Genomic DNA, 14,228 nt, shown 5'->3' with positions numbered 1-14,228 from the left:
GGGCAGTTCCAGTTCAGTGATGAAGAGAGCTATCTATATCCAGGATGTAGGAACTGAGTGTGGTTCACAACATAGCATTTTCATTCTTTTTGTTGTTGTTTGCTTGCATTTTATTTTGCTTCTCTTTTTTTTTTGTTTGATTTGATTTTTCTTGCGCAGCATGATAATTGTATAAATATGTGTGCATATATTGGATTTAACATATATTGAACTACTTGCCATCTAGGGGAGGGCATGGGGAAAGGAGAGAAATTGGAACACAAGGTTTTGCAAGGGCTAATGTTGAAGAATTGTCCATGCATATGTTTTGAAAAATAAAAAGCTTTAATAAATATGTATGTGTGTATATGTATATAGTCAAAGCTCCATGGCATCTAGTAAATATTCTCTTGAGCAAATAATTCATAAGATCTTAACAGGATTATAGTTATTCCTGCTCTTATGACAGTTTCATCCTGCCAGATCCTTTGATCATATCCAGGATAAGGGACTATACAAAAAGATTTGTCTTATGAGAAACCTGAAGGCCCCAGGAAAATGGAGGCCATTTTTTAATAATTTGCTGTTTTCCTATTCCATTTCTCAAAACTTCTCTACATTATACCTCATTCTCTCCTCTGTTCAATGGATGAAGAAGAAATGATCTTTCTTTTACTAGACTACTCCCTCTATATTTTTCTCTTGATTTCATTCCTTCCTTTTACCTCCATAAACTTGTATTACTTTGTCTTTCTCATTTTCAGTATCATTTTATCTGCAAATTCCTTTCTTGCTGCCCACAAATATTTCCATGTCTCTACATTCTTTTAAAAAGAAAACAACAATAACAACAAATCTTTACTTACCCCTGCCTATGTATTCTGTATATAGTTTGTTTTGTATATATTTATATGTTGTTTCCCTCATGAGACTGTAAACTCCCTGAGCTTTAAAGCCTTCCAGGCTGTAAAGCCCCCACCTCCAGCTGTTTTGCTGTAGCTCTTCTCACCTTCATAGCCAAACTCAAAAAAGTTATCTAAATTAATTATCTATACTACTTCACCTTCTGTTCATTTCTCAATTCTTGTAATCTGGCTTCCAAACTCACCACTCAACTGAAGTTATCAATAATCTCTTAACTCATATAGCAAGTGACTTTTTTCTCAATCCATAGTCTAGTTGATTTCTCTGTAGCTTTTGAAACTATTAGTGTCTTCAATTAGATTCTCCTCTCTCTTAGCTTCTTGATTCTGTTCTCATTCAGGTTCACATCTTCAGCATCATTTTTTCTCTACCTAAATCTTATGTCAATCAATTACCAAGTCAAGTTGGTTCTGTCTCCACAGTATTTCTTATATCACCAAATCTCTACGTCTTTCATCAGGATTATTTCAGGAGCCTCCTAAATGTGCTTCTTGAAGCTTCCAGTCTTTTGCTTCTCCATTTCGTTTTCCCTGAAGATGCCACTTTAATATTTGTAATATGCAGATTGACAAAGACATGTCACTATCCTATCCAGAAATTTTCAGTGGTTCTCTATTATCTCTAGGATAAAATGCCTGGAACTTTAAAAATCTCTCTACAACCAGGTTCCCAAATGCCTTAATAATATTTTTATGTCACTCCCCTCCATGCACTCCATATCTCAGTTAAAGTGGCCTACAAGTTGTTATACCAAATCAATCTTCCATTCTATTCCCATATCTTTGCACACCCCTGTAATGCCCTGCTTCAAACATATTCTCTTCAATTCCATTCTATAGATTGGAATGGGGAGAGACTAAAGACAAGCAGATCCCCTAATAGACTATTGCAGTAATACAGGCAGTGATGACAGGGTTTTATAGAATGGTAAGAAGAGGATACAGTCAAAGGACTTGCAAAGGTAAAATCAACTGGTCTTAACAACAATTTGGATATGGGTGATAAGAGATTTATGAGGAATCTGGGATGATTCCTAGGTTGTAAGCATGAGGAACCAAGAGTGTGGTATTGCCCTTTACAGTAACATAGAAGATCCATAGGTACAGAGTGGTGAGAATGAATTCTGTTTTGGACAGACTGAGTTGAAAATGTCTATCGTATGTCCATGTTGAGATGTCTGAAAGATAGCTGGAGATGCAAAATTGAAGGTCAATAGAGAGCTTGAGCAGGAAAGGTAGATTTGAGAACTATTAAGAGCTGATGCCATCACCAAGTAAAGTAGTACAGACAGAGGAGAAGAGCTTTCTAGGATAGACCTCTTAGAGACCCCAGTATTTAAAGAACATGATTTGCTAGAGAATCCAGCAGGACAGAAGGAGCAGTCAGATTAGAAAGAAAAGCAGAAGAGAGGGTTGTTCTAAAAAACCTGTACAGAAGAGAGTACCAAATAGGAGAGGATGATAAACAATGTCAAAGCTGCAGAAGGCTCAAGGACAATGAAGACTGAGAAAAAGCATTGGATTTGACAACTAAGTAATCAGTAACTTTGGAGAGATCAGTCTGTGGAATGATAAGAGCAGAAGCTGCATTACAAGGAATGAAGAAAAGAGTGAGAAAAAATAAAGTGTGTAGATGATCCTTTTGAGGAGTTCAGCTGCACAGAGCAAAAGAGGCATGGGTCAGTAGTCAGTGGAGATGGAAAGGTTAAGTAAGGGTTTTTTCAGGATAGGGGAGACATGGACATGTTTTAAGAAGTAGAAAAACTAGCAAATAGAGAAGGATGAGTGAAAAAGTGGGGATGATAGAGGAGATGATCTGATAGAAGAGACAGGAAAGAATGGAATCATTTTGATAGAGGAGTTGACTTTATCAAGGGGAAAGGCTACTTCATCATATGAAATGTGTGAAGGAGAAAGTGGAAGAAGGCAATTGAATAAGAGGAGAAGTTAGCAGTGAATGGCCTCAATTTTTTTCCATAAAATATGAGGCATAGTTCTCAGCTGAAAGAGTAAGGGGAAGAGAAGCCATGGGAAGTTTGAAGAGGGATGAAAAGATTGAGAAAAGCTGTTGGAAAGAGTGGAAAAGTAAGTTGATAAGGGACTATAATAGGATTGCCTAGTAGCAGGGAGGGTCCAGTTGAGGTTATATGACATAAATTTGTAGTGGGCCACATAACAGTTGTGTGATTTTCTCCACTTTTGTTCAGCAACGTGTATGTAGGCACAAAGGTAATAAATGGTTATAGTGATCCAGGACTGAAGCTTTCCTGGGAACAATATGATAAGGGGATTGGGGATTCAAGAGAGGAGGACAGTATAGAGGACCATCAAGGGATCAAGACTAACAGATCATAATGCAGGTCAAAATGCAAATGAAGAATAGAATTATGTAGGAGAAAGCAGAGGAAGAAGTGAAAAGCCAAAAGATTATGGTCAGAGAAGGATATTTCAGAATTCTTAAACATGAAGTTGGTACAACTCTAGATCAAAGGTGTGTCCACCTTTGTGTATGACTGAAATAGAAGGAAGGAGTGGCTCATGGAAAGTGAGTAGGGTGGTTAGCATATTTGGGGGAGAATCAATGTTTACTGAAGTCTCTTAGTATAGGGGTAGGAATTAGAAAAATTGTATGTCATATATCAAATTCATTGAAGAAGGAAGGAGAATAACCAGGGGGAAGGAAGGATGTCTGTAAACAACAGCTACCAAATTTTGACTGATTGGTAGCTCTGATTAGCATGAACTTCAAAGGAGAAGAGACTATTGAGTATTGAAGGAAGGGGAAAACCTGTAAGTGTCAATGGGCATCAAGGAATATTCCCACTCTCCTGCCCTGACCAATGAACCAAAAAGGATGAGTGAAGGTTCAGCCAGTACTGGAAAAAAGGGGGCTAGGGAGTCTGTAATATCAGGGAAAGTTAGGTTTCAGTAAGACCTAGTGCATGGAAGGAGTAAGAGAAAAAAATGAATTTAAGATGAAGGGAAGTTTATTATCTATGGAACAAGCATTCCAGAGGGTACAGTAGAAGGGCTAAGTGGAATTAGGATGAAACTTTGGGGTGGGAGGGAATAAAGGGAATGGGAATAAGCTTACCGAGTGGTAGAGAAAATGGAATGAAGTGTGGATGATGGTCTATAGGAGTTCAGAGTCACAGAATGTAAAAAGTATGGCTAGATATGAGAAATATGCTCAAAGGATACTGGGATATCTCATTTCTACAGAATAGTATAATTGTCAAGCTACGTGATCCATTTAGATTAGGATCTTCTCTAACAAGGGCATAAAATAATGATTTGGAAGGAAGCAGAGTTGTCCTTTTTAATAGCTATGTCCCCAAATATTTTATTATCCATAAATTAAATATTATTTAATTAATATTAAATATTAAATCATATTAAATCAGCTTTACAATAAAAACATAACTTATACTAATAAATATCAACTGCAATTTAAAACTTATACTGTAACCTCTCCTGACTCTTTGTATTTAGGTTTTCACATTGGTAGAGTTCATGTATACATGTCATGTTATTTCTTTTGGAATGATGGTTATACATTTCATAATGTTGCTTTACAGTAACATCAGTAAAACATTTCTAACTGAATTTCATTCTAATGTCCCCAATACTACTTTAGCCACCTTAAATTAATTGTATGAAATCTATTCAGTTTAACCCATCATCTAAACTCCATCTTCAAATGAACTCCATCTATCTAGACAGCCTTAGTTTCTCCTACCTTAAATTATTTCTGTTTTCCCTGTCCTCCCCCAAAAAGACTTCTTCCTCTATAACTTGTTTTCCTCCTGACTTACTCAACATCATTTTTGTGAAACCAATGAATAACATTAGGTAATGCCAATATTTCTATACTTATTTCTGCATACTGCATATAGCGATCATTCTTTATGGTAACCATAGTTTTTGTTACAGGGTTACCTGTCTGGTCAATTGAACAATTGAACTTCTATGTAGCAGATTTTACTCTCATTTCCCAACAAAAATGTTTCTTAAATGCAATGCTTTAGATGTCTGCTTCTGAAAAAGTTGATGATTTTTTATTGCTTTTGACAAAACTTTGAGGGTTGTTTAAAGGGTCTCCTTTGCTAGTTCATATGTATGAAAAAAGGAGTGATGACAACATGAGTAGTTTTCTTTTTTATTGTAGTAGCAAAATCAAGCATTGACAAAGGCTCTATCTGTGTAAAGCATATGAAGTTTTCCTTTCCAGTTTGTATTTGAACAAAAGAAAAAAAAAGTTTTACTATTTCCATCCACAGCCTTTGTGGTTTCCAAAAGGGGCACACAAAGGGCTTTTTCTTTAATGACACCAGCATGCACACAGCCAGCTGGAGCTGGCTACCTTGAAAGATCTCTAGAGTTTCATTTAGGGAATGAAGGGGAACACTGAAGCTGCCAATCCTTGAGTGGCCTGCTGCCTCTCGTTTTTTCCTCTGTCCCAATCCACAAACCAGCTCAGCCACTCCCAGTGCATATGATTTTATTAAAACCTCTTTAATAGTCAGGGGTTCATTTGTTTGGCAACCTGGTAAGCAGGTTATTCAAGAAAAATGTATGGTAAGTAAGTAAGATAAAGTTACAATTTATCTAGAACTTCTAATACTTTTAATGTCTGTTAACCCTCAAGTAGCCACACAGGTATAACAGTAATTCAAGCATCATGTACTATCTAGAGTTATGTGACTTTTCTGTGCCTTCCTCAAAGTAAAGGTTCTCATTTCTGATATTGATAAACCTTTCTTCTATAAAGGCTTTTAAAATATATATGTTTTTTTGCAAAGTAATGATATACTAACACTTCTGAACTATACTGCATATTTATGCCTTCATAACACATTTTACAAAAAAAAAAGGAGTACAAAGAGAAAAACAAACAAAAGAAAGAATCTCTCTCATAGACCATAGTAGATATGCAGTCAATGGTTTTATAAAGGCCTAACCACATTAGAAAGAATTTGAATCTCATTTGAACAATCCAGTTTTACAAAATTTTAACAAACAATGAAAATAATTCAACTTCTTCCACATATTTATCCACAATAAATAGGAAATTTAGATAGGAATACTAGAAAGCTGCGTAGATGTCTAGAACACTTAACTTTATCTTTGTGTCTAATAATTGACTACATGAGTATATGTAGACAAGAAGACTGCAGTTACATGTAATCTAGCAGATTTTGAAAGGGGATCCATCTTACAGAGTTTTTGAAGTAGTGATGAGCATAAATCATATATTAAGATATCTGTAACAACTGTAATATAATGGGAAATTCTATTGGTGATAAAGTCACAGATCCTGTTAATACTATAGTAGTTTGTGCTGTACATTCATAATTCAAGAAAATACTAAATTTCATTTAGAGGTTAATAAAAACAAGGATGAAAATTTTTTTTCATCTGAGTTCACAGATCATCCTAAAATCTATCCATGTTTCATGGAGCCCAGGTTTAAAGAAGAGTTAAAGGAATAGCAAGAAAACCACATAAAATCAAGCTTGGTAACAAACAGGCAAGGGGAGGATTAAATTAAAACCTTTTCATTATTTTCTTCAGTTCTTTTTTTTTTTTTTTTTTTTTTTTTTTTTGAGGCAATCAGTGCCCAAGGTCACATAGCTAATGAATGTTTAAGGACAAATTTGAACTAACTTCAGAGCTGGTATCCTTCAGTTTTTAAAGAAATGATCACACTTGATAAGTTCAATCTTAGTTTTCCTCCTAATTGGTATCAGGACCAAAAGAAAGGGATAAGGTTTTGACAGCCTCTCAGTTGAGGATGCCATAGAAGCTCTATATCCCAGATCCAGACTGAAGAAATCAGGATATGGCCCTGGGAAGCTTCCCATCAAGGGTCCACAATAAGGAAGACAAAATCAGGTAACAGAGCAGTGTCATCCGTACTACACCGAAGGAAAGATCCTGCTCCATTAGCATCTCATTTCAGTTCTGCAGCATCAGGAGATAAAATCTTAGCATAGCAACTCTATACAAAAGTTACAAAAGGAGGAAAAACAGACACAAATACAAATCTCCAATCTAGGAAATAAAGTTGACAACATGAGTGAGTAGAGGGAAATGCCTGAAAAATAATGAATTACTATGGATTATATGAATCACAAGAAAAAATCCAAGAAAAAGAAAATCTCAGTAATTGCAAGTAGAACATCAAAAAAATTTAATGAATTGGCCATTGAGACTCCAAAAGTGGATGCAAAAAGTAAAGGCATGAAATAAGAAATGTAGAGGCCAAAGTAGAATTTATCGTCTCAGCTGGAACCAAAAGCAAACAAAAAACAGCAGTCATGCTCTCAGGCAAAGCAACAGTAAAAACAGACTTGGTTAAAATAATTAAACAGGAAAACTATCATATACACAAAATCACCATAGATAATGAAATAATGACAACAATAAATGTATATGCATTAAACTATCATGGCATCTAAGTACTTAAAGGAAAAGCTGATGAACCAAAAAGGAGAAATAGGCAGTAAAACAATAATTTCTCAGGCTCTCTCAGACTTCAACAACTCCAACAAACAGATGAACAAGAAAGATACTAAGGATCTCACCTGAACAGAATTTTAGAAGAATTATATATAGTATATCTCCAGTGATTCCTAAATGATAATCTTAAATAGTTTTCCTTAGCCTTATGACAATTGAATATGTGCCAGAGGAGGTTGTCTTAACCTTTATTGTGTCATAAACTTCTTTGTCAGTCTAATTAGGACTAGGGACCTCTCCTCAGAATGTTTTAAATGCATAAAATCCAAATGAAATAAATTACATTGAAGTATAATTAAGATACTTTGAAACAAGTTCACACGCCATATGTTAAGAACTCATTAATAAGGCATAAAATATAATCATAATCGGTTACAAAATGAAGAGAATTTTTTTTTTGGCTGAGGCAATTGAGGTTAAGGACTTGACCAGGGTCACACAGCTAAGAAGTGTTAAGTATCTGAGGTCAAATTTGAACTCAGGTCCTCCTGACTTCAGGCCTGGTGCTCTATCCACTATACTACACTACCTACCTGCCCCCCAAAAGGAGAAATATTAAACACATCCTTTACTAACTGCAACTCAGTGAAAATTATCAATCTTTAGAAGAAAATTTCTCTATCCCAAGTATTTACTATAAATAGCTCTTTCATCCTGGAACTTACTCTTCTATGACCGTACTTTAGACTCACACTGAGCTTACAGGTCACTAAAACCTCTATATCTCTTCCAGAACAATAACTGTCTAACCATTTTCCACACTCATTTTATATTTATGAAGTTGATTTTGTTGTACCTGAGTCTTATGAGTTTAAGATAGAAAAGATCCAGTAAGCTTGCTTGTGCACAGGTTTAAGTTTTTAAGCAACCTGAAGTACCCCTCATTAAATTTCCAAGTGTCATTCTTGCTTAAGCTTCTGGAAAAAGCAGTACTATGTTTTCTTAAGTATACCAAGATGCATTTGCCTATCTTATCCAGAGTTGTATTAAATCATAGGTCATCCATTATACTACATTCTCAATATTGTTCCTGGTGAGGGCCATTTCGACCTCAGTTTTCAAAGCCTTTTGTCTCTACACTGAGTTCCGGTTGATCTAAACTGACCTTTTTTTTTTATCTCCATGGCCATATTTGAGATGTTTTAAGGCTACTTGGGGCCAATCTCTGTTGCCTCCAATCAATTTCTTTGTCCTTACTTTTCTTTATGTGCCTGAGCAACAGATTCAACTCTTAAATAACTGGGGGATTTTTCTTGCTACACATACCTCAACAGGCACAGCCATAACCTAGGTCATGTATCTACTCTCTTAGTTATTTAGGTCAATCTTATATTACAGTTCAATTCATAGGCTTTACACCTTTAATCTTTGAATTTACTTTTTGAAGTAATCTCTTGGGCCTTTTTTTTTCTTTCTTTTATCATTCCATCTTTTCCTCTGCCTTATTACCCCAATCCTTCATCCTCTCTATAACTTCCAATCTCTCTACCTCAGTACTTTTTGAGGCCATTACCCCTTCTGTAGCTCCAGTATCAATCATTTGGTGAACCACATCAACTCACTGCCATATTCTCTTGAATCCTTTATTCCTCTTGTCCTATTAACAATTATATTTCACAAAACTCCAACTCTGCATTACTCCCACCACCTGCTTCCTTTGCTCCTCCCCAGGTGCTGCCCAATGTAGTTGGAAGAACTGATGACTGGGTCCACCACAATATGATGTTATCTAATCTTAACTAGACCATCACAGTAGCAAAGCAATCCTCCTAATCCCTAATCTATTCTCTATTCCATATCACTCCTCCTTTTACTTTCTCAACTAAGGATCTTGCTTTCATACTTTGCAGGAATAAATGAAACCATTTGCCAAGAATTCTCTTTTCTCCCCATCTCACATCTCTCCCATATCATCCCCTGCTATCTCTTCCTTCATTCTACTCTCTGATAAATAGATGACCCTTCTTGCCAAGGCTGCCTTCATTTTGTCTCATCCAGCAGATTACCTCCCATTATTATCCCCATTTTTTTTTCTAATTTTCAGTCTCTGCTTACATACTGGCTTCTTCCATGCTACACACAAATCCATTTCTCTCCTATTCTTAAAAAAAGGATACAATAGAGTTCTCTCTCATCTCTGATTATGATGATGATTATGGCCAAAGAAGCATATCCATCTGGAATTTTCAAGTTTAACCAACAGAGATGATAATCCCTTACAAAGAAACATGCCAACTAATGTGAAGAGACACTCTGGAGGAATATAGTAATGTGGTAGAGAGAGTACCAGCCCTGAAATCAGAAGTCCTTGAGTTCAAATCTAGCCTCAGATACTTAATAGCTATGTAATTCTGGGCATATCAACCCCAATTGCCTCAAAAAAAAAAATCTCACAACATTCTGGGGTATCTGCAAAGATAGCTGTTATTGTCTCATAATCTCAAAGTAGTTGTCACTTTGCTGTAAACTCAGAAATCTTTTAGATCTTCTTTGCTTACTCCACAGAAGTCATCTACCAATTTAAGGACTGAAGTACATGGTTTATGTTTTGAATTATTTATTAAGATGTAAGACAAAGTGCAGCAATAATCTTTAAGGGATCCCACTGTTCACACCCCTCCATTAACACATTTGACCATTTATCTTTATCGTTTCTAACTGTTCTCTAACCATCACAAAATAGTCTTCTTGATTTTGTACTTATTAAGGTCTTTAACATAAAACCTTATCAAGGATTTTCTGAAGGTCTTAAATACATTTTATCTTTTGAATGCCCTTTGTTCATAGTCATATTTACTCTTATCCAACAATTTTAATCAATCATAGGATTATATAGTTAAAGCTGATTGTGACCTTAGAGGCCATCAATTTCAACTCCCTTAATTTTTCAGATGAGAAAATGGAGATTGAAAAAAGTTAATGGGGCATCTAGGTGGTGCGGTGGATAGAGCACTAGCTCTGAACTCAGGGAGAATCTGACTTCAAATCTGACCTCAAACACTTAACACTTCCTGGCTGTGTGACCCTGGGCAAGTCACTTAACCCCAATTGTCTCAGGAAAAAAAAAAAGTTAATGACTTGCCTACAGTCACATAATTAATAAATGTCTGAAGCAGAATTCAAAATCCAGAGTCTTGACTTTCAATGTCAACATTCTATCTACTGTGTCATTCTCTCAGCCACATTTCCCAGTTCATCTTCATTAGGTTATGTTTACTTTGACTTTCCATGTTCATTGATTTTTAATTTTATTGTAGATAATATAGGATTACTGTGTAGGGAACTATGAGTTCATGGTTTGCCATTTTCAAAGTTCCTAATGTGATCCTCAGGGATTTACCTTATATACCTCTCCTTTGTTCTGTCATGGAGGTTGGAAATTCATGCTCCTAGATAGCTAATACTTATCTCTTTCGTTTGTCTCCCTTTCTACATAGTGGTGGCAATAAGCGTAAACTGAGTGCTGGTATTGCCCTAATAGGAGGGCCCTCAGTCGTCTTCCTAGATGAACCATCCACAGGCATGGATCCTGTAGCCCGACGCTTGCTCTGGGATACAATAACAAGGAGTCGAGAATCTGGAAAAGCCATTGTCATCACCTCTCATAGGTAGATTCCAGGTCTTGTTCAGTTCTTTGTAGGATGGAGAAAAAGCTGTAGTGAGAACTAGGGCTGCTGTGAACATGGGTCATTGTCTTTATTTGTATTTTTAAGTTCCTTAAATTATAGGAAAGGAAGCTTTATAGAAACTTTGAGGGCTCAGGGGGAAAATGTTAGGCTCTTCTGATATCAAACACATTTTTTCTATGAAATTATATGCTCTGGAGTGACAGTGGAGGTAGGGTAAGTGATCCCGGAAAAGGAGGGAGAGCAGAAAAGAAGCACCTTATACTTAGACATTTGTTCCCTTATTTTCAAGTGCCTTAGACTCTTCCAGTGTAACAATTTATCAATCCAAGTCAAGGACCAGTCAACAGAGTCCTGGCTCTGTCTGACACTGGGCCTTTGTTCTGCAAGGATTATCTCAATGCTTATTCCTCCTTTCCTCTTTTCTCTCCAGCATGGAAGAATGTGAGGCTTTATGTACTAGGCTGTCCATCATGGTTAAAGGACAGTTGAAGTGCATAGGCAGCCCACAGCACCTCAAAAACAAGTTTGGGAGTGGATATACTTTGCTGGCCAAGATCAAAAGCAGCAATGAAAAGGACAACATGACAATATTCAAAGAATTCATCAAAGAGACATTCCCAGGTAAAGAATTTTGGGCTTCAAGAAGCACAGATCTTCTCTGTCTAACCCCATAATTGGCCATATTGACCTGGGATGTTTCTGAAAAAAAAGAGTGTCTGGGAGGCTCTAACTGGACCCACTTCAGCACTTGTCCCTTTTCAGCATTTTTCCTATTCCTATGAATATAATTGGAGCCCCTTAGGGTTTTTTTGCTGTTTTTATATTTTTAATTATTTATTACTTATCCAAGGACTGCTTATCTTTGGTTAAGTTTAAATGCCAAATTAACTTTGATCTGCTCCCAAATAACATCCTTTCTGCCTTTTCTAGCTACTTGGTTGGTAGCATGTCATCAAGGAACAACATACAGAAGCCAAGCATTATTGGGTACCTAAATTTTTTCCCTGAGAAGCCACCATACAATGTCTTTCAAAGCAAAAAGATGTATGGTGATTCATCAATTCCCTAAAGTCAGTCTTCTGGTAGTCTCAACTATGTGAAAATATAAATTTAAACTTAACCTTCCCTCTGATTTCTATACTATCACTGATGGCTAACTAGACAAAGGAATGCTAGTAGAGTTGTAACTTTTTTAAGCATATTAGCAGAGTACCAATGAATAAAACAAGAATTACTGAGAAGAAATGAATATCCAAAATGGTTGGTCAGCTTGCCAACCAGAAGGAAGAAAGTCTTCTTTGGTTGGTATGAGTGATGAAAAGCAAACTGTCTGGCACAAACACTGAAAAGGAAAAAAAGCAGCAAAGCAAGACATGAAGAGAAACAGGAACGTAACAGGAAAGAAGGTAGGAGACAGAATGAACACACTTCTAAGAATGATGAGAAGTTTAATTGGAAAAAGGATCAGCTACAAAGAAAACTAGAACAAATCTGCATTGTATGCATAAATATTCCTATGTGGTTTATTAGAATGGATTATAATGGATTGGACTGAGTTTAATTTAATTTTTTCAATTAATTTTTTTCCTAGGCAGAGTTCATCCCAAGGAAGCAGCTTTATTCTGGAAAGCAGGATATTTTGGAAATAGTATTTGTCATCTTCCTTACCCTGTATTATTTTACTGATTTGGTTCAGAATCAAGAATATTATGTTGAGTGTAATGTTGAATAAGATACAGATAAATAGGGTATTAATTTTTTATAAAATATCTGGTTTTTTGTATTATCCATACCTATAATTCCTTCATGTGTACCATGAATAATTGGGTTGACTTTTGCTATTACACTAGATTGCTAAATAAATGAAGGCCAAGGAATGGTCTTCTCGATATTCCATCTCTCACAGACAACATCTCTTCCTCTTTGTCAGGCAGCGTCCTTGAGGATGAGCACCAAGGGATAGTTCAATATCACCTGCCTTACCAGGACCTTAGCTGGGCAAAGGTAAATAAGGAGCCAGACCCCACAGATGCCAACCATCCTAACTCTGTCTCTAAGGAAGGATGCAGGAAGAAAGGTTTTGCCCTCTCAGAGAAGGCATGGTCTGGTCAACCATAAAAAAGTCTGTTCCATCTTTCTTGGATGCAAATCCTTCCACCTCTTAACCTTTTACACATTACTTCTCTCTGCACTTCTCCAACACCTCACTGTGGCAACACTGACCAGTATTTCTTAGCCCTAAACTGATTTAAATTCCTTTTATAACAAGCACAGACTTTTGAACACTGTACTTAGATGACCTGCGGGACTTTACTAGCCTCTGTACAGGTACAGAAGCTCTGGGAGATTTTTCATCTCTTTTTCCTTCCACATCAAAGGTTTTGAGGGCTATTATTTTCACACTTTGTATTCAGCAAAAACACAAAAAGTCCCCTTCATTTCCAGTTCCTTAACTTTTGTTACCTGACATACTTAGAAACCAAAACCTCTTGAGTTTTCTTCACCCTGCTCCCAGAAAACTTTTATTAACTGTTACTGTCTGTTGTCCCAAAGGTGTTTGGTATCTTGGAGAAAAGCAAAGATCAATATGAACTGGATGATTACTCCATCAGTCAGATCTCCCTGGAGCAAGTCTTCATGAATTTTTTCCGCATACAACAGCTTTCAGAAGAAGAAGGGTCATAAGAGTAGCCACCATCCTATAATCTAATGTTTCTTCTTAGTCAGGTACAAAGAGAGGCCTTTACTTTGTATATGCTAATGTATAATGTTAATAAATCCAGTAACCTGGAGGAGAGATTAGACCTTCCTCTCTGAGGGCTGATACCCTGAAGGTGAGAGCACAGAATCTCTCAGTTCTCCCAAGAAAACCAGCTTGAGAAGAGAAAAGATAAACTTTCACAGAATAGACCATCTGAATAAAGGATCGATCTCTGAGGCTCTGAGGAAGGAGGCTTCTTCCTCCTGCCAGGCAGGTATGGTTGATAATCACATAAGCCCCAGTGGCTCCAAATTGCTCCTCCAGGATGCCCAGCCCCTGAAGAACTACTGGGTAGAAATCCTATTATTTCCTTTCTAGACTTCTTTGTATCCATAAGTATGAGGAAATACCCATATATACATATATGCATAAATGTAAAATTGTACTAGGCCTTCTTCTGTTTATCCTTTGTAG

General features: G+C 36.5%; 1 protein-coding gene across 6 annotated transcripts in view; it reads left to right on the top strand.

Moving 5' to 3' along the window:
* The window catches only part of LOC141551315 (phospholipid-transporting ATPase ABCA3-like), a 230,654-nt gene that overhangs the window by 210,180 nt on the left and 6,246 nt on the right, over positions 1-14,228 (top strand). For all 6 annotated transcript variants that reach the window (XM_074282818.1, XM_074282817.1, XM_074282822.1 and 3 more), the window contains 4 exons: positions 10,862-11,032; positions 11,484-11,674; positions 12,984-13,057; positions 13,607-13,780. In XM_074282818.1, coding sequence (XP_074138919.1) covers positions 10,862-11,032; positions 11,484-11,674; positions 12,984-13,057; positions 13,607-13,738 — 568 coding nt within the window. In that variant the 3' untranslated portion in view covers positions 13,739-13,780. The remainder of the gene's footprint in view (positions 1-10,861; positions 11,033-11,483; positions 11,675-12,983; positions 13,058-13,606; positions 13,781-14,228) is intronic.

Source organism: Sminthopsis crassicaudata, chromosome 1, assembly GCF_048593235.1.
Source record: "Sminthopsis crassicaudata isolate SCR6 chromosome 1, ASM4859323v1, whole genome shotgun sequence".
Classification (NCBI taxonomy): Eukaryota; Metazoa; Chordata; class Mammalia; order Dasyuromorphia; family Dasyuridae; genus Sminthopsis; species Sminthopsis crassicaudata.
Note: the sequence above shows the minus strand (reverse complement) of the source record. Positions and strands in the feature narration are given on the sequence as shown.